This window comes from Varanus komodoensis, unplaced genomic scaffold (genome assembly GCF_004798865.1).
Source record: "Varanus komodoensis strain SLA01 unplaced genomic scaffold, ASM479886v1 scaffold49, whole genome shotgun sequence".
Taxonomy (NCBI): Eukaryota; Metazoa; Chordata; class Lepidosauria; order Squamata; family Varanidae; genus Varanus; species Varanus komodoensis.
In genome coordinates, this window is record NW_025336072.1 from 4289643 (window position 1) to 4313831 (window position 24189).

Consider the following 24189-nt stretch of genomic DNA (forward strand, 5'->3'; position numbering starts at 1 on the left):
AAGCTTGTTGTGCAACATGAACCAGACTTGTGAGTCAGCAGAAAAGTGCATGCTTTGAAACTTAAATATCCCAGAACATATTTTAGTGTCATAGGAAAATACCAACCTACATAATAATATCACTCAGATGGCTATACTAAAGAGATAACCATAAAGAATGGACAAAAAGGTTAGGTGTGTTAAATTTTCCTGAGTTCATTGTGAAAGGCCCATTTCTTTTAAAATCAAGCTAGCATGGAATCTTTACAGTTTTGACACCTATTGAAGCATTCCAGTCTTGAAGTTAAGGTGTGATAGCTAGAAATATTGTATGTATTAACCAAAGCTAGGCTCTATGTGCTGTTGCTTTTATCGAAATGTCCATCCTACTGTGAATGGTCTTCCCATTCTGCAGGCAGTGTACAATTTATTCTGCATCCTAATACATATCCTATTGAAAATGCAGTAGCTGTAACCAGCATCCACATTTAAAAATACAGTGCAGATATGCAGTGAGTTGCCACCCCTGCTTTAGAAGTAGGAAAAAGAGCAGACATTGCTGCATGTTGCATATGAAAGGCCATGTATAGTTTGGCTGCAACAAATCCTTTATTAGATACTCTTTTCTTCAGAATAGCAGTGTATTTCATGGAGAATACTGATGAACTCGAAAAAATGGAAGTGCTCATATAATTTATTTGCCCGTTCACAGCTTACCATGAAACCAATATATATACACACCAACATTTCTCAGAAAATGTATAACTGTAAATCTTGGATGGATAAGCTCAATATCCTTACTATGCATTGTTATAGTAACGTATGGTCGGCATTCCGTCCCACACAGATTTGTCAAACTTTATTAACTACACAAATCATGTATGGACATGGCGGCTAGGCAAAATAATTGAGACCCTCCTGTTATTTTAGAGTTCTGTGATCTCTATAGTTTGTACACTTTCTGACCGAGCCATCCATCAAGGTTTAAGTATCACTAACATCCTCCCAAACACCTCTGTTTTGGCTTTGTTTTCTTTTTTGAAAGGACTAATTACATACTCTGTCCCTGAGATTTCTGCAATGATGCAATTTTGGGGGATGGGGTGAAGGAGCACCATTGCAATTTGTGTGCAATCAAAATCTTGAATCCTTTCTGTTTTTCTTGAAATTCTACCAGTTCCTTAACATCATACTGATGTTAATCAGTACCGGTACTAATAAAAACTGGAGATCCATACAGGGCTTAATTCTTTCCATGCACAAATAATAGTGAGTAGCAGTGAACAGTTTTGTCTTTTCTTAAAACCATTGCTGCTAATGCATTATTATACAAGTTAGTTTTTGTGTTACTCTTGTGTTTGTGAGTCTCTTTGGGCATATTTCATGGAAAAGGAGCACACAAATAAAATATATGAATGAATTATTATACATAGTTTAGAGCCCTGTGGAAAGTGGAGACACTAGGCAACAGTTGCTAATACTAATCAGAGCTATGTCCCACTCAGCACTCATTCATCACCACAAGACTTTCCATCATGATCACCTTTGGTGCACATAAAGCACTCACTTGGGCTTATGACCAGTCTGCACTTGTGATAGCATGTCACTGCGTGAGAGGGCATATGCTATCACAGAATTCTGTCGTGACTAAAGTTCAAAAAGTGCCTCTGCAAATGAGGCAATCTTAACAGCTACATGTATTTGGCCTATGTGGATATGTTGGTTCCCACTCGCACGTAGTCCAGCATTCCATGAAGAATGCAATAAATGTGTAATAGTATCTGAGTGAGCAAATAGTCTACCTGTAAAACTTTTACAGTATTTCATTTATATGATAGAGGGTGAAAGGGTAAAAACAGAAGTATTTGAAGCAGTATCTGACATCTGAGAAGACCAAGACTCAAAGAGTCTTTGAAGAAAAGTGTGAACCAAATGTGAAGGGTGAGATTTTACCAGTGTTTGAATTGTGCAGGATTGGACGGAGACAGATAATGAAATACACAAGACTGGCTCCTTTCAATTTTAGCTAATGCATGGCTCTCCATAATCTTGTAAAAAGAGTGGGTTTGGAGGTTATCACAAAGAAAAAGGGTCTAGAACATTTCTCCTCCCACCCCCATAAGATATGTACTGCATGCTAGATATAATGTTCAGGTTTTATACAAAATGTAGAATGTCTGTTTCATCTACCTCCAAAACATTTTTGGTAAAGCCAATGGAGAGCAGATAAAATTGCTTCAGGAATTACTGTTGACCATCTCTGCCCTAGCAGATAAAGTGTATAAGAAGAGAGAGAGTGACATACATTCTGCTAATATGTCACTTGTTTTGCTAGCTCACCTTATTAAGATTGTACTGGAATTAACTGGTTTGCTCATGTCCAGATGTTATCCTCACACGTTACACTGATCTGCAGCTATATGACCTGTTGGAACAGATGGCATTTTTCACTTCTCTCTGGCATGTACAGAGCCAGGCCTCCTTCTGCTTGATGGAGTAGAAAATTTACCTGTAACAAAGAGCATGGGAATCCTATTTTTGTTGTAAAAAATTAATTACTTTGTGCATATATCAGATAGTAATAGTTAAGACACCTTGAATAAATATTCAGCACTGTAAAATTTCCCTGTCTAAAAGAGACATTTAAAATATGTCTGTTCTGTCTACATGTTTTTCTGTGAAACCACATGTATATGCCAACAGTACTAATTTTGTTTCTATAATGTTTTATGCATTTAAATTACATTGATTAGTGTGTACGTATGCGTGTGTGTACATACACACTTAAAAGGATTAGTGCATATGTGACTTAGATAACAGCACATTTTAATTTAAAGTTAGGCTCAAAAAGCTATCATAAATTACATTCCCATTTTTGCTTGTGGTCCAGTAACAGAGGCATTATCCTTTATCTTTGTGTAGCCCTCAAGTGTGGATGATAGACGAGGCAGTCGGCCAAGGTCTATGGTTAGATCATTCACAATGCCTTCATCTTCAAGGCCACTGTCTATTGCTTCTGTTTCCTCTATTTCATCTGACAGTGCTCCTTCTAGACCTGGCTCTGATGGGTAAGTGTTGTTAATTATGTACTGTAGCATCTTTTCTGTTAGGATTTTATGAATCCTAACCCTGTAGCATCCATCCCTCATTAGGCTTTTATGAAATTCAAACATAGCTATGAAAGATTACTATGCATATACAGGTAAACTTTTCGATACCTAAAGTATCTTCTTTATATTTATTTATTTATTTAAAACATTTCTATGCCGCCCCCATCGCAACAAAGCCTCGGGGCGGCTCACAAAGGATACATAAATACATAAATAATAACAATGTAACAAATAAAAAAAATTGTTAAAAAACCCCCGGTGCATTCTTGGCTAAAAATTTAAAATCCTATTAATCCAAATAATTTAACAATTAAAATAAGTTTTAAATAAAAAGGTCTTAGCCTGGCGCCAAAAAACAAATAATGACGGCGCCAGGCAGACCTCTCTGGGGAACGCATTTCATAGGTGGGGCGCCACCGCAGAGAAAGCCCTCCTCCAGGTACTCACCCTCCTAATATTCACAGAGGGTTCCCGGAGAAGGGCATCTGTTGCTGATCTCAAGGGGCGGGAGGGCATATATGGGCGCAAGCGTACCTTTGGATATCTATGGAATGCGCTCCCCAGAGAGGTCCGCCTGGCGCCGTCGTTATTTGTTTTTTGGCACCAGGTGAAGACCTTTTTATTTAAACGTCATTTTAATTGTTAAAAATATTTGCTTATTTATCTGGCCAGGGCGACTTTTATATTTTATATTTTTTATTTATTTTATATTGTTAATTTTAATTTTATATTGTTATTTTTGTATTTTATTGTGTTGTAAGCCGCCCCTAGGCTTCGGCAAGGGGCGGCATAGAAATGTTCTAATAAATAAATAAAATAAAATAAATATCCAGGTCCCAAGCCATTTAGGGCTTTATAGGTCATAACCAACACCTTGAATTGGGCCCGTACTTCAATCAGGAGCCAGTGGAGCTGACGGAGAACTGGGGTTATATGAGAACAACGCCCAGTCCCCGTCAGCAACCTGGCAGCTCTATTCTGCACCAATTGAAGTATCCGGACCGTCTTCAAGGGAAGCCCCATGTACAGCGCATTACAGAAATCTAATCGAGAAGTTACCAGTGCGTGTGTCACTGTCACCAGGCAGTTGTTCTCCAGGAAGGGACGCAGCTGATGTATCAGCCAAAGCTGAAGGAAGGCACTCCTTGCCACCACCGTCACCTGAGCTTCTGGAGTTCTATGATTCTTGAGGCTTCCTTTTTTGTTCTATACAGTAAAATTCATTTTTTACATTTTTATTAAATTTTACAAAATATACAGTACAACTAAAAGAAAAACATACAATTGAAATCATACTATAACATAACAAAACTGTGCAGCCCACCACCAGCACCATTGGATACATGCCAAATCATTCGCTTTTTCAAGAAGCTCCACCCCCTTCCAAAATTGCAATGAATCTTGTGGAACTTCAAATCCTTTTCCTTTTACTAGCACATGCTCAATTAATGATCCCCAAATATCATAAAATTATTCTTATTTATATAGCCTTTTTAATTTTAATATCACAAGTTAATTCAAAATGATTTAAAAGTCTAATGAAGAGTTAAAACCAATCTTAGGTCTAAGTAAATTAGACCTAAGTAAAATCTAAGTAAAATTAGTAAATCTAAGTAAAATTCCTTATCCAGGAGACACCTGCATAACTTCTCAGCCTCTTTTCTTTACATATAAAACCACGTTGAGGTTTTATTCAGGCCAACTAATGAATTTCACCTCCGGTCTCAGACTTACAATGTTAATTACAATGTTGATTTAAACAGAAGAAGAGGAAGAAGTAGAAGACTTCAAATGCAAAACTTCTTTCAGTCAGGGACCATATCTCCTCTGTCTGTTGCTGTTCCCCAGAGCTGGGAGGGAAGACAGCTAAAGAGCAAAAATAAGCACGCAGCTAGAAAGAGCACATTGAACTAGATGAGAAACACTAATAATTCTTTACTAGCATTTCTCTGCAATGATCCATTTATTCCTTCTTCCCTCTCCACTCAAACAGGAAATAGTAACAAAGTAGAGTGGACAAGGAAAGTAGTTATATGTGCAGATATTTGCAAGGACCAGATCCCACCTTGCTTAATCATATCCAATTTGTTGTCATTATTTCATGGCACATCATAAATGACACATTTCATTATTCATGCTTTTTTAAAAACATGCCTACATTGACCATTCATATTTGGAAGAAAAAGCAGTTGTAGGTCCCTGATCTAGATTAGGTATCCCAGTTTCCTGCTAAAAATCATTCCGACCTTTGCTGTTTGCATCTTAGCAGGCAAATAGCAGGAAGGGAGAAAATTGATAGGAAAATAGCTTGAAGTCCTGATGCAGATCATGGAAATATTCTAGACAGAGATGCCACAGCTGCTTTTTCTTCAGAATAGACATGGGCAGTTTAAGCATGCCTTTTACAAAGCTTAAATAACTTTACATTGTTTAGCTATAAACTGTTGCAAAGCACATTTCTGTCTACTAAGGCATATGGATGGCTTTTATCTCATAATGTGTACTGAGTTACCATTTTTATCTATAAATAGACATAGATAATTAATATAGTACTAAGGCTGCAATCCTGCTCTACATAATTACTTTGGAGTAAGTCTGGTTGAGCTTAATGAGACTGACTTTGGAGGGATAAACAGACCGCTCAGGCTAACTGTTTTGTTTAAGTACATGGCCCTTATCTGAATCAGCACTGAATCAGGTTTAATCTTCTCACTAGGCTCTCCCTCTGAATATTCCCCATCACTTTGTTGTTTTATGCCGTCAAGCCACCTCCTACTTATGGTCACCCCATAAATGAAACCCTCCAAAATGTCCTGTCCTTAACATCCCCACTCGCTCTTCTAAGTTTAAGACTGTGGCTTCCTTTGTGGGTTCAATCCACCTCATCTTTGATTGTTCATTCTTCTTCTGCCTTTAACTTTCCCTAGCATGATCGCCTTCTCCAGGGAGTTTTGCTTTCTTATGATGTGCCCAAAGTGTGTCTGCCTCAGTTTTGCCATTTTTGCTTCTGGGGAAAGCGCCTATTTGATCTACACCCCACTTGTTCATCTTTCTGTCAGTCAGTTGTATTCGCAAAGCTCCTCTTCAGCACCACGTTTCAAAAGCATCAGCTTTCTTCCTGTCAGCTTTCCTCAGCTTTCACGCCCATTTGCTGGAATTGGGAATGCATTAGCATGGATGATCTTGACCTTGGTCTCCACTGAAACGTCCTTACACTTGATGATCGTTTCTTGTTCCTTCATTGCTGCCCTCCTAAGTCTACCCTGCCACCATGACTACAGGAGCTGAAAGGCTGTGTGGGGGAGGAGTCCATTGATGCCCATGGTCCAATGCACTTACACTTAAGCAAACAAAATGGCATGAATCAGCTACATGCTATGTATTTAACATAGTGTATAATTCAGCTCTGATTAGACAGAGCTACTGCTGCACCGTTAATCTGTTACATGACTTGCCAAAGCCGTTCCATAATATGGTCAGCTATGACTAGGTACATGACAGCCAAACATTTTCAGCTGCTTTATTTCTACATTGTTGTACCTTTAAGTTCACTTGGTTGACAAAGAAATGGTCAATGGTCAAGAGGTCTAACATCCTCTTGCTGTTGCACATTGATACTAAAACATGAGTGATCTTAATAAATGTTAATACTCCTCAGGTTTGTGCTTGAGCCTCTTCTGCCAAAAAAGATGCATTCTCGATCACAAGATAAATTGGACAAGGATGATACAGAGAGAGATAAGAAGGAGAAGAAGAAAGAAAAGAGAAACAGCAAGCACCAAGAAATATTTGAAAAAGAATTTAAATCAACAGATATTTCTGGACAGCAGGCTGAAGCAGTGATACTTTCAGAAACGGTATTTATAACAGACTCAGACTTAATTTAAGCAATAGGTTCTACAACAGACAGTGACAAAAATGGTAATATTCTTGATACTCTGTCATTGGAGAATTTTTTTAGGGCAGGAGTGGGAAGCCTCCTGGGATCAGGACTCCCCCTGGACCCTGCATCCCTACTCCCTGTTGCCATCACACTGCCCAATTTGTTGTCAAAATTCAAAAGCACTCAATTTTCCTTTAAGTTAAGGCACATGCAAAATATAGCTTGGAACACAAATTTGCTTGGGAAAAAAAATGTACTCTCTCCATATACTTTGTTTTCACCATTTTTTACCTGCTATTGCACCAGCAAATTCCACTAGCAGCAGGGATAGGTGTGGGTTGCACAAGAAACCACAAGGGTCTTATGCAGCTCTCCAGATTGCTTGTTGCCCATCTCTGACTAAGAATCTCAGCAGCTGTCAGCTGTCTGCCTGCTGTGTGTCATGGGGCAAAAGCACACAGGCCTTTAGCAGTGTAACCTATTGATAAGCTAGCTGTTTGTATAACTGTGCCAGGCACTGAGTACCAGTGTTTGATAAAATGTGCACCGCTTTCCAGTGCCACCGTATTAGAAACACCTATACAAAAAGAAGGGTTGGATGCATTATTCAGCATCCTATGGGTTTTTCAGGCCTTCCCAAATCAAACTAAAAACAAGATTTGGAGATGGTGTAGCTTTGCTAGAGAGCAAATCTTCTGCTATTGCAGTTTTCAATATAATCAGGCTGCTCATATATCCAAAGTGGAGTTTTCATGTAATCAAAGCATTTTTCATGAGATTTCATTAGTGTGGCTTTTTTTAAAGAATGCATATTATTTTTAAAAAAATGCTTTAGAAAGGGTCCAGAGTAGGGCAGCAAAAATTATCTAGGGTTTGGAAACACTGCCCTATGAGGAGAGACTGAAAAAAACTGGACATGTTCAGTCTTTAGAAGAGAAGGCTGAGGGGGGACATGGTATCCCTCTATAAGTACCTCAAAGGCTGTCACAAAGAGGAAGGTCAAGATCTATTCTTGCTGATACCAGACTGTAGGACATGGAATAATCAATTCAAGCTGTGACAACCCAGATTCAGGCTAGATATTAGAAAAAGCTTCCTCGGTGTCAGAGCAATATGAAAGTTGAACCAGCTGCCTAGAGAGGCAGTGGGCTCTCCCACATTAGAGATATTCAAAAGGAAACTGGAGAGCCATCTGAGTGGGATGGTGTAAATTGGTGTCCTGCAACATCAGGGGATTGGGCCCGATGGACTTCATGGCCCCTTACAACTCTACTATTCTATCAGAGACACTACCCCATAATATCTTTAAAACACTAGTTGGATCATTTCAGTTTGATCTATTTCACAGTTAATTTCTGTTGAAAACCCTTGTGCAGCAGGCTTTATAATTAATTAAAATGTGTCTGTGACCATTTTAACTATTTGCCTATGCAGATCTCCAAAACAATGGCTGGGAAGGGACTTGAAGCTAGCTTTGTTGGTCCAAACCCCCCTTTATATGTATTGGTTGTCATTAATTCTGTAGTTCTCTTAAGACTCATTAAGAGTCTTGTGTGTTCTGTTGAGATACTCTCCTCTGTTTAAACAACATGAGTGAGCAGGAGGAGACAAACATATTTGTTCCATTCTCTTCCAGCTGTTGTCATTGCCTTCCACAATTTGGAGGGATGATCTGAGGCCAAGCCTTTACACAATGACAGCTCCCTGCATGGTACCACTTAGTACTTTAAAGTTGTGTGCCATTTCACACTTTATCTCTTGAGTCATAGCTTAAGAACATGAGGTAAGGGAACACAAGAGAGGATGCATAGTTCTTTTCCTGAAAAGTGATGTGATATTAACCCTTTTTTGAAAACCTTCTTGGATGTCCACCATGACAAACTCTAGATTGGTGTAGTACCCTTAATTATGTATGGAGCAAATGTATGAAGTTTCTACTCCTGTTTTACTTGAAGAACACTTTCGGCTGTAAAAGAACACACTCTTTTCCATTTCCTTCCTGTAATCTCAACACTTTGATCAAGATAAAGAGCTATGAAGCCCTTAAGGAATAATACTTCCTTTCTATGAAAAGAAGAATATCTCATTTAAAGAAAAGAAATCCCACATTTCACTATTTGCAATCTATTTGGCAAGCTGAACAGTGACCAGGTTAATTTTAAATGCTTTGGAGTTAAAAGGTGGCAGATTTATTCTGACATGCAGCAGAAACAAAATGCTCCAAAAAGGTTAATTAATCAAACTGCTTTTATAGATACTCACTAATGTCTTTAGGAGTTTCAGTAATATAATGCCCAGTAGTTTAAGGCTTGTTTTAAATTGTTTTACTTGGAAGAAAAATGTTTCCTATAAATTATATGCTAAAAGGAAACTGTTGGGCAACATTTCTTGGTATATTATGGGTTTGGTGGTAGGAGCATTATTATTTTAGGCAGTATTGAGACCCGCAACAAAATGTAGCAGTGTATCCCCACCACCTTTATTTATGTAGGAAATTTGTGTATTGGTGTTCATAAATAAAAGGAAGAATGCTCTTGTTCAGAGCTTCAACCTGAGGCCTTCCCCTGCTGTGCTATATAGCATAAAGTTTTGGGAATAGCAGCCCAAACTTAACAAGAACATTTTTTCCTTTTCCTGTGCAGCTGTAGAGAGTGGTAAAGGGGAAGGTGTCCTATTTCCTTTTTCCCATTTGTGTACGTGTGTTCATGTTTTACTCTCATGGTACACTTAACCTTTTCCCCTCCTCCAGGTTATTTAGGGCAAGCTGCTATGGCCTTGAGAGGACCACTTTTCTCTTTTACCACCTGCCTTCAATTTTTCCTTTCATTCACCCATTCTTAGACACACTCACATCCTCAACTGCTCTCAGCCGTGAACAAAAATGGTAATACTCACCTGAAAAGACTAGCTCTTTTAGACCCATAATTTTTTAGCTTGCAGAGCAGAAGGGAGAATTGCCCATAAAACCATTGGTGAAATCCAGGACGTTAGAGATTGGGTAAAGCAAGGGCATGAATTCCGCTCTTTACTGTTTCATTTGAACCCAGCTATTCTTGCTTGCTTGCTTGCTTGCTAGTCACAAGCATCCGACCCATTGCGACCCCATGGACAACATTACTCCAGGCCTTCCTGTCCTCCACCATCCCCCAGAGTCCACTTAACCTCACGCCGACTGCTTCAGTGACTCCATCTAGCCACCTCATCCTCTGCTGTCCCCTTCTTCTTTTGCCATCTATTCTCCCCAGCATTAGGCTCTTCTCCAGGGAGTCTTTCCTTTTCATTAGGTGGCCAAAGTATTTGAGTTTCATCTTCAGTATCTGGCCTTCTAAAGAGCAGTCAGGGTTGATCTCCTCTAGGACTGACCGGTTTGATTGCTTTGCGGTCCAAGGGATTCGTAGGAGTCTCCGCCAGCACCACAATTCAAAGGCCTCAATTCTTTGGCGCTCAGCCTTCCTTATGGTCTAGCTTTCACAGCCATACATTGCAACTGGGAAAACCATGGCCTTGACTATATGCACTTTTGTTGGCAGAGTTGGATGTCTCTGCTTTTTAGTATGCTGTCTAGATTTGCCATAGCTTTCCTCCCAAAGAGCAAGCGTCTTTTAATTTCTTGGCTGCAGTCCCCATCTGTGGTGATCTTGGAGCCCAGGAAAATAGAATCTGTTACTACCTCCATTTCTTCCCCTTCTATTTGCCTGGAAGTGATAAGACCAGAAGCCATGATCTTAGTTTTCTTAATGTTGAGTTTCAAGCCGAGTTTTGCACTCTCCTCGTTCATCTACATCAAGTGGCTCTTTAGTTCCTCTTCACTTTTTCCCATTAGAGTAATATCATCCGCATATTTGAGGTTGTTGATATTTTTCCTAGCAATCTTAATTCCACAGGCACCAGCGTGGGTTTAGGGTTAGGAAAACTAGGTGTCCTGGCATTTTTTTGATGGTTGGAATGTGTTTAGAATAGGCAGAAATGATGAGCAGTGAAGAAAAGTCTACTCAAGGAAGGCTGTATCAAAATTGCCCTCTTTTCAAAGGAACATTACCCCTATATTAGGGTTAGGGGTGTGCTCCAGGGTAGGGTTGGGGTTAGGAAAATGAGGTGTTCTGGCATGGTTTTGATGGTTGGGATGTGTTTAAATTGGGCAGAAATGATGGGCAGTGCAGACAAACCTACTTAAGGAAGGCTTTTTCAGAATCACCCTCTTTTCAATAGAACATTACTCCTATATTAGGGTTAGGGGTGTGCACCAGGGTAGGGTCAGGCGAATTGCCATGAACCTATGACAGGTGTGCTGCAGCGGAGCCACGGGGCCCTCTCTATTGGCATGCAAGCCATGTTGCCCCAGCATCACCCCAGCTGTCGAGCATTGGATAACAGGGTACATATGGGGCATGCACATGCTTGGAAAGGAGTAGCAGCACCTGGCAATGACGTCACGAGCCACGACTCCCTAGCCATGACATGTCGAAGCGTTTGCATGGTCGTTCAGTGTTCTTCCAAGGATATATATGTATTTGCTTCGACTGGTTATGAGTTGTTTTTTCTAAATTAAGACCTCAGTTTTCAGATTGTATTGTAGTGTTGACATTTTTTAAAAATAGGCATGTTTTGGGTTGCCCTTTGGGCACTTTTTCTCTAAAATTTCGCCATCACTGCTCTATACAGTCAGTAAAAACAAGACCAGGAGCTGACTGCAGCTCAGACTATTAGCTTCTTGTTGCAAAATTTAGGCTTAAATTGAAGAAAGTAGGGAAAAGCACTAGGCCACTCAGATATAACCAGATCATATTCCTGATGAATATACAGTAGAGGTGACAGATTTACAGAATTATATCGATAGACTGAGTGCGTGAAGAACCATGGATAGAGGTTCGCTACATTGTACAAGAGGTAGCAACTAAAACCATTCCGAAGAAAAAGAAATGCAAGAAAGCAAAATGGCTATCTGAGGAAGCTTTAGAAATAGCTGAGGAAAGAAGGGAAGCGAAAGGCAAAGGAGAAAGGGAAAGATACACCCAACTGAATGCAGAATTCCAGAGAATATCTAGAAGAGATAAGAATGCCTTCTTAAAATGAACAGTTTAAAGAACTAGAAGAAAACGATAGAATAGGGAGGACCAGAGATCTCTTCAGGAAAATTGGAGATATGAAGGGAACGTTTCATGCAAAGATGGACATGATAAAGTTCAAAAATGGCAGGGACCTAACAGAGGCAGAAGAGATTAAGAAGTGGTGGCAAGATTACACAAAAGATCTATACAAGATAGAGCTTAACGTCCCTGATAACCATGCTGGTGTGGTCTTTGACCTTGAGCCAGACATCCTGGAATGTTAAGTCAAATGAGTTATTCAAAATCCTAAAAGATGATGCAGTAAAAGTGCTACACTCAATATGCCAGCAAATTTGGAAAACTCAACAGTGGCCACAGGACTGGAAAAGCTCAGTTTACATTGCAATTCCAAAGAAGGTTCAAACTACCGCACCATTGCACTCATTTCACATGCTAGCAAAGTTATGCTCAGAATTCTACAAGCTAGGATCCAGCAGTATGTGGACCGAGAACTAGCAGAAGTACAGGCAGGGTTTCAAAGAGGCAGAGGAACTAGAGATCAAATTGCCAACACATGCTGGATCATGGAGAAAGCTAGGGAGTTCAATAAAAACATCTACTTTTGCTTCATTGACTATGCTATAGCCTTTGATTCTGTGGATCACAACAAATTGTAGCAAGTTTTTAAAGAGATGGAAGTACCAGACCATCTTATTTGTCTCTTGAGAAACCTGTATGCGGGTCAAGAAGCAACAGTGAGAACTGGACACGGAACCACTGATTGGTTCAAAATTGAGAAAGGAGTTTGGCAACGCTGTATACTGTTGTCCTATCTATTTAACTTATATGCCGAGAGAAAGGCGGGGCTAGATGAATCACAAGCTGGAATTAAGATTGCCGGGAGAAATAACAACCTTAGATATGCAGATGATGCCACTCTAATGGCAGAAAGTGAAGAGGAACTAAAGAGCCTCTTGATGCGGGTGAAAGAGGAGAGTGCAAAACTTGGCTTGGAACTCAACATTAAATGAACTAAGATCATGGCATCTGGTCCTATGACTTCCTGGCAAATAGAAGGGGAAGAAATGGAGGTAGTGACAGATTTTATTTTCCTGGGCTCCAAGATCACCACAGATGGGGACTGCAGCCAAGAAATTAAAAGACTCTTGCTCCTTGGGAGGAAAGCTATGGCAAATCTAGAAAGCATACCAAAAAGCAGAGACATCCAACGCTGCCAACAAAAGTGCGTATAGTCAAGGCTATGGTTTTCCTAGTTGCAATGTATGGCTGTGAAAGCTGGACCATAAGGAAGGCTGAAGAATTGAAGCCTTTGAATTGTGGCGCTGGAGAAGACTCCTGTGAGTCCCTTGGACTGGAAGGAGATCAAACCAGTCAGTCTTAGAAGAGATCAATCCTGACTGCTCTTTAGAAGGCCAGATACTGAAGATGAAACTCAAATACTTCAGCCACCTAATGAGAAGGAAGGACTCAATGGAGAAGAGGCTAATGCTGGGAAGAATAGATGGCAAAAGAAGAAGGGGACAGCAGAGAATGAGGTGGTTAGTTGGAGTCACTGAAGCTGTCAGTGTGAGCTTGAGTGGACTCTGGGGGATGGTGGAGGACAGGAAGGCCTGGAGGAGTGTTATCCATGGGGTTGCAATGGGTTGGACATACCTTCGCAACTAGCAACAACGAGGCCTATGTAGGGTTGCCTATAAAATGTATTTGGAACTTCAGCTCACCAAAGAGTGCTGTGATGTCTACATAAGAACCTTGCCGCCTCTCTAGTAAACGAGCTCTTGCGATGAGGCACAGATAAAACTGCACAACTTCTCTTGCCACCCAGTGTCCATTTCTGCCTTCAACCTTTTCTAGTAGGCCCACCCACAGTGATTAATGTCATCCATATTTTTCATAACTGCACTGATTTGTAGAATTGTCATGGTTCTTAAAACACATATTAATGAAGCATTTCTAGCTATGCGCTTTGTAAATTGCCATGGTAATTTAAATGGGTTATCAAAAACAAAGACAATGTAAAATTTTGAAAGAGAAAGAATTCTTGCATGGTTTTGATCTGCTTTGCAAATATTATTTAAATACTTTATTTGCTGTTATCAGCACTGGTTTTTTTAAGTTCTCAGGTAGATTATTTCTTTGTGATAGACAAGCGTCCTTGTTAGATCCCCATGTCTATAGCTCATTCATTCCAGAAAATGCTGTTCAGACCACCGATAATACCAAATATTTGTCAGACACCAGAATGATAGGCTGTGTGTTTTATTGATTTAATGACAAACAAAATTACTAGTCACTTACATTGTTTTTATTGTACTACAAAAGTTGTATTTTCATTTTAGATTAGCAGTCTCTCATGCTGTTGACGATTGCATGAAGTGTTTTTGAAATATTAACATGAGTGACCCTGAGGATTATATAAGTTAAAAATCTGCATGCTGAAATCAAAAACAGTTTCATTGCAATCAGAATCAAAGCCAGTTCATGCACCACTGCGTAGGGAGGGTCAGTATCATATAGTAAACAATTAGAAAGGCCTACATTCAAATCCCTGCTCAACCGTGAAGCTTGCTGGATAATCAATCACCCACCTTCATTTCTTAGAAGAGAAAATCCATATCTGGAACTCCGAGCTTCTTTAAGAAATGGAGGGGTACACATATAATTAAATAACCATCATTCTGTAGCAAATATCTTCATAAAATCTCATCTTTGGAGTTCAACCTTTCTAGCCATGTGTTGGTGGGATAGCAAAGAAGAGGCTCCTTATGAATCGTTGCCATGCAGTAACAGCACCCAAAATCTGCTTGTGTTGGCAGAAGTAGTTGCAGCATCCAGTAGATTATTATGTTGCAATTATATATTTAGTTTTTAAAGTATTTCTCAGCCCACTCTTCAGCTGAAAAGGCTTCTAGAGTGGCTTACACACAATCAATGAAAAGGTCAGTTGCTGCCCACACAGACTTATAATCTAAAAGGCATGACACAAAAAAATAGGATGAGTCTGGGGAAGGAAGAGGGGAAAGAAAAAACCCCAGAAATTTAGGTACCAATTCTTAAAGTTAAATCATGGTTCTTGTAATGAACAGCTGTAATGGAAAGAGTTGGGGAGAGGAGGAGTCACACTGAAAATCTGCTAGATAGATATTTCAGCATATTTCAGTAACTAAAATGGTGAATGCATCTTAGGTGAAATAACAACCCATTCACTCTCAGAGGGTGTATAGTTAAGACACATAGACTTCTATGGGTAGTTCATACATGAGAACTTGCTTGTGAGGATGAGCCACTACAGTTTGTACATTGTTTTAACTCATGGTTCCTGAAACAACTGGAATTCAACAGCAACAGTCAGAGCAGAGCAGATTAGTAGAGCTGGCAGAATGGGAGAACTCCACTGACCTCACATGGGGTTATTTAAGGAACTGCCAGCTCCTTTTGTGCTGGTGGTCTGTTCCACTGGCACAACAGAAATGATACAGCAACAGCAGTGTCTTTGCTTGAGGTTCAAATGCCATCTCAGAAATGGATGCTTTGAGTGTCCCTAGGGCAAACTACCAGCATCAGTTCCTTATCTGCAGAATGCTATGATAAATATTGTAAATAAGCTTACAAAGTATAACATAATTTATAGATAATAAGTAGAAATAATAGAGATGAATAGCAGAAATAGGCATGATTTACTTGATATATCCCAGGTAGCATCTAAGATTGGGTACACAGTTGGATCCAATTGGCTTCCAGGGCTACCTCTCAGGCCTTCAGTATGCCAAGGGCCTCCCCATACCTCAGCTGCTTCCTTTGAAGTCAGGTTAAAGGGCAAAGGGCCTTTAGTCCTTGCTCAACTTAAAATATGGCTTCTCAGAAATTACCTGTTGACAAAGGAGCTAAAGATCATTAAAATAATTCACTATTCTCAGAAAGATATCTTGTACATCATAGTTGTGCAATGTCTTCAAGCAGACTTATTTCCCAGCATTCAAACTGTTGTTAAGGAAATAGTTTCCTTTCCCCAACTTGCATTGCCATGGCAATTTTTGACAGCTGCCTCAGGGTAAGGTTGTGTTACAGCTCTCACAGTATCACTGGTAAAGAGCAGCACATCTCGCATCTGTACCTTTGCTATGCGGTAATCCTAGCATTAGTATGAAACCTAGAAGGATTTAAACAGAAGTTTTGAGAACTCTCTCATCAAATTAAAACCTAGCAGCAGTCTCAGGTGTGCCAAACTGGTTACCAAAAGTTTAATCAGCCTGAACTTGATCTAAACTAGAAGCGTTTTTCGGCGCCAGGCAAAGACCTTTTTATTCAAACGTTATTTTAATTGTTAATACTATTTATTTTATTCTTTGGCCAGGGAGACTTAAATTATACTGTTTTATATTGTGTTTATTTATTTATGATTGTGAGCCGCCCCAAGGCTTCAGCGAATGGGGCAGCATAGAAGTTCTCTAAATAAATAAATAAATAAAATTTCTGGAACCTGTCTCAAAAGTATAATTGTTTGGTGTCCTGGTCTCAGGCCACAATATTGACTGATATTATGAACAACCTTGATCAGACACTCTTGGGGAAACAGAATATTAAGTGGGGCAATCAGAGTTAGACTACCCAGGAATGACTTTTTCAAGCAATTCAAAGAGGAGGAGCTGCTCCCAAATCACACTCACTGCAATGTGTGTGGAATAGGGGATCTCTCTGGGCTGTCCAAGGCCTTGAATAACCCTTGCACAAGGCAGCTTTCCATGAACACTTCCATTATTAGCAGTGTGCTTCTGAGTTCATTCGTTGAGAAGTAAATCACCCTAAGCTATAGCAATATCAACTATGAATATTTCAAAGTCAAGTAATAGTCCCAAGCTTTTAGTAGCCACTTTGTGCTGTGCATTCCTCTCCAATGCATTTGTTCTGCATTTTCTGATCTGTCACAACTTATCAATATATTATTTTGTCTTATTTATGTAGATGAGGTTTCTAGGCCAGACATTACTGTGATTTTCTTGTCATGGCTTTTCCTGGAAGTATTAGATACAAGATTAGATTAATCCAGGTGGCTTTGAATTTCTTCTGCACTGGCACCAATTTCTTTTAACCTGACAGGGAAGACAGAGTAGGAGTCAACAGCTTTACAACTGATCAAGGGAAAGGAGTGAGCAGAAATATTTTTCAGCTTCTCTGTTTTGTTTTTGTTACCTCCAGGGAAAGTTGATGTTGTTCAACCTCTACAGATCAAACCCTGATAATGGCTAGTTCTGATTTTAAATATACTTAAAGCACATCCTAAGTAAAATTAGATAAAAAAGTATTCCATTTCCTGCATTTCCTTGTCTGCATGGCTAGTTGGGGAACAATGGGAGATATAGAACTTTGTCTATTCTTGCATAGTATAGAACCCTAAATTGTGTTTAGGAATTTGTTAATATCATTGTTTCATAAGAGTAAGTAAACTTGTGGCTGAAATCCACATCCCTGTTGAAGTGAATGGCAAAGCCCCATTGACTTTAATCCTTGTTGATTTCACCTCATTGTGCACTCTTACAAAACTGTGATCCAAAGGATATTCCTTAGATTGGAAAAAGGTCTCATATTGAATGTACCATAGAAACAAGGCTAGTTGCATAAGTTTCCTTCATTTTGTCAAAAGCAGGACAAATCAGCCTAGAAATTTGGTACCTGAAAGGGAAAATTTTCTGAAATGATTAGCTTAAAAAAGTATGTGACTTATTGGAGGTCATTGGACTCCATTTGTATTGTACTTTTTGTGACCTGACTTTCACTGGCAGAATACAAGATCAGATGCACCAATTTGATGTGAAAGCCATGAGTTTACTGAGAATATTTCCACTGTATGGATCATTATCCTTCTCCAGTTGCTTTTGAGGAGGTTTATAATGTACTTTGCTCAGAAAATCATGCAATATATTTAAGAATAAGGAAAACCCAACAGACATGAAAACATTGGTCAGTTATTTTAAGAACATGCTGAAATATGTATGGTTTATGGTGGCTACCTGCTTATTTTGTAGTTTAGAGAAAACACAACCCTAAATACAATAAAATGTATACAGAAGTCAAGAATCCTTACTCTGAAAATTCATACTGGTATTTCTTTGAATTCTTCTAAAATATATAACAGGATGTAATGATGACAAAAAAACTATAATTCATGTTATTATAGAAAACTGAGAAACGCCTTCCAAAATATTATTAGGTGAATATATAGTTAGGAGAGGACAAGACAAGGATTTCTATTTCAGCAATACGGTTCTGAAACAAAAACTATTTTCTTATCATGTTGATGTTAATTATGCCTCTAAGAACGGATTTATCACAGGAAATCAATATTGCTGTGAGAAAAACTTAAATAATTTGTGCTATGTGGTATGTGTGTGAGTATACTCCAGTTTGAACTAATGCTTTTTTTTTTCAACCTTATACAGATCAGTCCACTGAGACCACAAAGACCAAAGAGCCAAGTTATTAATGTAATGGGAACTGAAAAACGTTTTTCTGTTTCCCCATCACCACCTTCTCAAAGCATCCCTCCACCAATTACTCCAAGGATGAAGCTTTCATTCACTTTACAGTCCAGTAAGTCTAGTTGGAGCCTGGTATCTCCAAGATATCAACAATTTGTTAGTTTAAAAAAAAGTTTGCCCATCAAGTTCATTATCACCTTTTGACCTTTGTAAAGTGAAGAATTATTGTGGACAGAGTTTAAAAACCAACAAAGCTTCCAAGGGCTAGGTATGCAAAGTACTTTTCAGTGCACTGAAGGTCATTAGAGTAGAGGACCAAGGCTGCTCTCTGGGTTTCCATCCTTCTCATTAATTCTAGAAAGGAGTGTTGAAAAATTGTGAGGGGAACAGAAATGGAATGATGAGTGAAATATTTTGATGGGGATGGGGGTTAAAAAAAAATGCTGATAATATTTTTACTACGGCCTGAATTAGACAGAAATTACAAAAACCATTGCCTCATTTGAGGGGATAAAACCTGTTAGATTTTGGGATGCTCTCAGGCAGTCCTGTTGGCTTCCGAGGGAGCCCTGCTTTGCCTCAGGAGCTTGGAGCAGCAGCATGGAGGACCCTGCCCTGCTCCCTCAGTCTTGGGATGACGTGCCAATCTGATGCACGTGCCCATTTTAGACTTGGTTGAAGCGTGTAAAGCTCAATAAGAATCCGAGTAAATAATGTGCACAATAGTGAGTTCCCTCCCCCACAAGCTGAGGAACCGCAGAGTGTACAAAGCCCTGTGCATGATTTGTGATATTTGTGAATTTCAGTAGCTTAAAACCGAAAACCTGTTTCCCTGTTCCCCAAACAATTAGACTATCTTAAAAATACCAATCTAATTGGAATATTTTAAATGGTATTTTACTATACATTTTAAGCTATCTTAAATGTATTTTAATATTGTTGTTTTTCTGTTATTGCTATTGCATTTTATTGTTTTGCTTTACATTGTTGTAAATCACCCAGAGAACTTTGGCCATGGGGTGATATAGAAATTACAATAATAATAGCAATACTTACAATAAAACCCTCTGGAAGCAATGGAATTCAGCCGTCTGGAAGAGGGAACCTTCCCTGCTCCAGGGTGAAGTGAAGCTGAATTTGATAGAGCAAAGAAACTGGAAGTGAGGGAAGCTGCTTGCAAGTGATCCATTTTGACTCCAGCTAGAGGAATTTTCTATGCCCCAGGCAACCTGCTACATTGGCCAGAATGGGGAAGGAGGAAGAGGGAAATAAAGATGGAGGTGTCCAGAGTAGAAAGAGAGAATACAGGAAAGAACACAGAAAGAAAGACAGAGAAAATAGTGTGACAGAAAGAGAGAGCAAAGAAGTGGAAAGAAGCAAGTGTGAAAGAAGGGAACTGATAGAAAGAGGGAAAAGGTGTTCCAGCCACTTTTTCCTGGTGCCACCTGCCAGCCAGATGGTATGTGGTCCTCAGCAGGAAAAAGTTATCCATCACAGTACAGCTTTCAGGGCTGTAACATTTCTTATTTCAGATTCTCTGCTGGGCAAGTCTGTGAATATGTATTCAGTTTACTGCAGCACATCAAAATGTGTAAATCAGGGTCTGTGTGTTTTGACTTACTGAAGAGTTTCATTGAGCATGATCATTATTTTAATTGAATTAATTATAATTATTAATTATACAACACTTTATATTGAAAGGCTATAGAAAAAACCTCTGGCTACTATAAAAATCTCTTATCCAAAACAACTACCTGGTTCACATGACAAGACAGCCCACCATGGAATAATTTACCCTTGGGGTCTATCCCATTGTGCCAAGAGCCCACAGGCATGTATTTGAAATTTAAGTACTTGACCACTTCATCTACCTCAGAGTGTTGTTTCGTTTGTCTCCTGATAAACACACAAATTTGGAACCTAGGTTTGTGTGTGAAGAGATTTCTGTTTCTTCAGTTCATGGACTGAAAACTAAGGATATATGTCATGGTGAGCAGGACAGGTTGACCCTACTACAGCCATAGTTTTTCCATATGCACACAAAAGACACATGTGGATTCAGCCTCTAGATCATTTTAGCTTCTTGGACATTTTCTACATTGCAAGTTTCTCAGGGATTACCAAAGTAGGAGAATGAAACTTTTGGGAAACATTTAAGAAAATTAGATTGTGCATCTCTCAGGGAGAGTGCAAAATATTTTCTAATAATGCCTCTTTTGGGGAAGTAAGATATATGGCTGTATTTCTATATATTTCAACAGTCTTCATCTTAACACAATGCTAACAAAGCGTACTTCAAAATTGTAGAAAATGAGCTTTTGCTGCATGAGGTAGGCTTTCTCAAGCAGACACAGGCAGTTTATTTATTTTTATTTGTTTATTTAAAACTTTTATACTCCGTCCACTGCTTTGATGTCTCGGGAGAGTTTACGATAAAGAACAATAAAGTAGCAAAACAACAAAGCATCCAACAATCAAGATAAAAACCCCAGTTAAAACAAACTGAAGTTGTCTGAGGTACACAAGGTTTTTTTTCCATATGAACTATGCAGAAAATACCAGTGTGTACACTAAATGAACTGGGAGGCAGGATGTGACGATGTGATCATAGTCTTTCCATACCTTGACTTGGAATGAATGAAGACCACCAGGGGTGGGAAATATTTCCACGTCTGAGAACTGTGCTTGCTTCGGTGGAAGTCTGTTGGTGTTAGCATGCCAACACTGGGCAGGACTGAACCCTAATGTGGACAGGCCTGCAGCTATAGTACCGTATAGCTTCACTGTAGTGAACTATCCTGTCTGGTGGTTGTGGCTTCTAGCCACCCCTTTCTTCCAGCTGGGCCAAGTTTCCTTGTGTAATGGCTAAAGTTGCCTTTATTCGATGAGCTGGCACTGACAATGACACCATTCTCTACTGGCTTTATAAATTCTTGTCCTTTGTAAAGGTGGTTCTTCGTCGTGGCCTCTGTGCATCACACATATGGGGTGCTGCGCCTGCGCAGTGCCTTTGGCCGGAAGATTGCAAGCTAACAGTTTTGGGCGGGAAAGCTCCGCTCCCCCTACCCCATGGCCTATAAAGAGCGGAGCGTCCGCCATTTTGTTCAGTCTTTGCGACTGCCGTTCACTGTGCCTCGTGCCGCTTTCGACTTTCGCTTGGAGCTGTTACCTTGCTCTCAATTGTCATTCTTTCCCAGTTTTTTCTTCTAAAAAAAAAACCTTGCTCCCAGTTCATTGTTCCTCGTAGTTTTTTCTCTTGTTATTTCTACTTTCAATCTATCTATCTAATACACACACACACACACACACACACACACTCTTACCCTTTGCACTATCCCTCTCTTCTTTTTCTTCTTCTGCGATGGCGCAGCAAGCGGCTTTCCGCAAATGTGTGGACTGCGGGTCAAAAATGGCACCAACTGACCCGCATGACCTATGCCTCCTCTGCCTGGGAGAGGGGCATAGGATGGATAAATGCGCGTATTGCCTGGCCTTCTCCAAGCAGGCCAGGAAGAACTGCGAAAACCACCTCTGGAGACTCCTTTGGGATCGGGCTCTGATGCAATCAGACCCACTTGTTGCCGTCCCAAAACCTGGCTCTGTTTCTGTGGCCCCACCCTCACGGCCTTCGGATGAAGGTGTGTCTGCTTCAGTGGCTCCCTCTGCTTCACCTAAAAAGAAGCATGGAAAGCGGAAGCATGCCGAATCCGAGAGTCGGCAGGCCATAAAAAGGCCAGGAAGGAGAAGGTCTCCAAGCCTCCCAAGAAAACCAGGAATTCGGACCATCCGGACCGTCCCCAACATTGGGACTCGGATCCGATGGGCCCCTCGGTACCGGTGGCGCTTACAGTACTGACTCCGCCCAAACCGGTCCTCCAGGAGGCTATGCGGGTTACCCCTCAAGGGTCTTCCCGCCATGTGGTTGACCTCCCGCCTGCACCCCTTCCAACTCTACGGGGTTCAATATCCGACGGGGAAATCCAGGACTCCCCTCCTAGGGCGAAGTCACCGACACCCATGCCCGCGGTCAAAATGGAAGCGGACGTTGGACTGTCCCCACCGGGAAGCCGGAGGAGCCGCTCTGTAGAGCAATGTCCGGAGAGCTTGCGTCGCCTCTACTACCATACTTGGGGTGATCCGCTCTCCGTAGGGTACTACCCTGCTCCCAGGGCACGATCCTCTCTTCCATCCCGTGACCAACTGCGCTCATTGGATCCGAGGTGGGTGTCACCTCAATCCCCACAGGGTGGAAGCAGCCGCTGCTTCTCCCCGGCAGAGTCGTCATCTTCGGCCCCACCCTACTACAGTGCCGATTCGGCCGACTCGGAGGTCGACTCAACCTCTCTGGACATCACTGTGACATCCCAGAGTCCTGTGTCGCCTGATGAGTCCCACGTCTCCTTCGCGGAGCTGATGTCTAGACTTGTCCAGTCCCTGGACATCGATGCTGCCCAGCGCCCAGGACCGACGACGGACAAGTTCTACGATGTCGTCCGCGGGGAGCAATCGACATCCATCGTCCTGCCGCTCATAACCACCTTGCAGCAGGCGTTGACGCAGCCCTGGGACTTGCCATCACATCCTCAGCCGACGTCCAGGAGATATGAGTCGATGTACAGGGTTCGGGAGGAGGACATCCCCTTCCTCCTCCGACATCCCAAACCAAACTCTGCGGTCATCGAATCCTCGCAGGGCAGAGAGGCGAGAGGGCACACGGCACCGAGGGATAAAGAGGGCCGAAAAATAGACTCCCTAGCTAGGCGAGTCTATGCTGCTTCAGGCCTGGGGCTCCGTATATCAAATTACGAGGCGACGTTGGTGAGGTATCAATGCTTTATTATGCAGCGCCTGCACAACGTCGCCTCCACCCTCCCGGACCACCTCGCGAAGGTCCTGATTAAGGAAGCCATACAAGTCACGGTGCAGCAGTTATCCACGGCGAGGCACCACGTGGATACTGACTCACGGGCCTTGGTCGGTGCCATTTCTCTCCGAAGGCATGCATGCCTTCGGAATTGTAATTTTTCGGAAGAAACCAAGCGCCGGATCGAGGGAATGCCTTTCGATGGATCCGGACTTTTCCATTCTCACACTGACAACAAGCTAAAGAAGCTGCATGAATCGAGGATGACGGCACGCAGGATGGAGATACAGTCCCACGCCAGACGTAAGTGGTCCTGGAATCGTCCATCCTACAGGCAATCATATCAACCAAGGCAGCAGCCACAACACCACCAGCAACAGCAACAGCAGCGCCGCCGTCCTCAGCCCCAACAACGCTTCCAACAAGGCCGCCGTCGTTTCGACGATCGGAGGCAACGTTGACGGGAGTGGCGAACCATTCCTCACACTCCACCAATACCCACCCCCCTCTCATCTGGGGATCGGCTTCAAAGCCGACTCCCCATTTGGGAGTCCATCACATCTGATCGGTGAGTATTGTCCATTGTTCAACACGGCTATCGAATAGAATTTGACATCGTTCCTCCGTCGAGTCCGATCCGGTCCACTTCATGTTCACGAGTACTGCTCGACGAAATACATCAACTTCTTCGTAAAGGAGTGATTCGTCAAGTATTCCCATCTGACGGACTCCACGGATTCTATTCCAGATACTTCACAGTCCCTAAGTGGGATGGTGGTCTACGTCCGATTTTGGACTTACGGAACTT

General features: G+C 41.1%; 1 protein-coding gene across 2 annotated transcripts in view; it reads left to right on the forward strand.

Moving 5' to 3' along the window:
* Nucleotides 1-24189, forward strand: part of DOCK1 (dedicator of cytokinesis 1) — a 550659-nt gene that overhangs the window by 504906 nt on the left and 21564 nt on the right. For both annotated transcript variants that reach the window (XM_044445702.1, XM_044445703.1), the window contains exons 48-50: nt 2902-3047; nt 6748-6946; nt 18479-18629. In XM_044445702.1, the coding sequence (XP_044301637.1) occupies nt 2902-3047; nt 6748-6946; nt 18479-18629 (496 nt within the window). The remainder of the gene's footprint in view (nt 1-2901; nt 3048-6747; nt 6947-18478; nt 18630-24189) is intronic.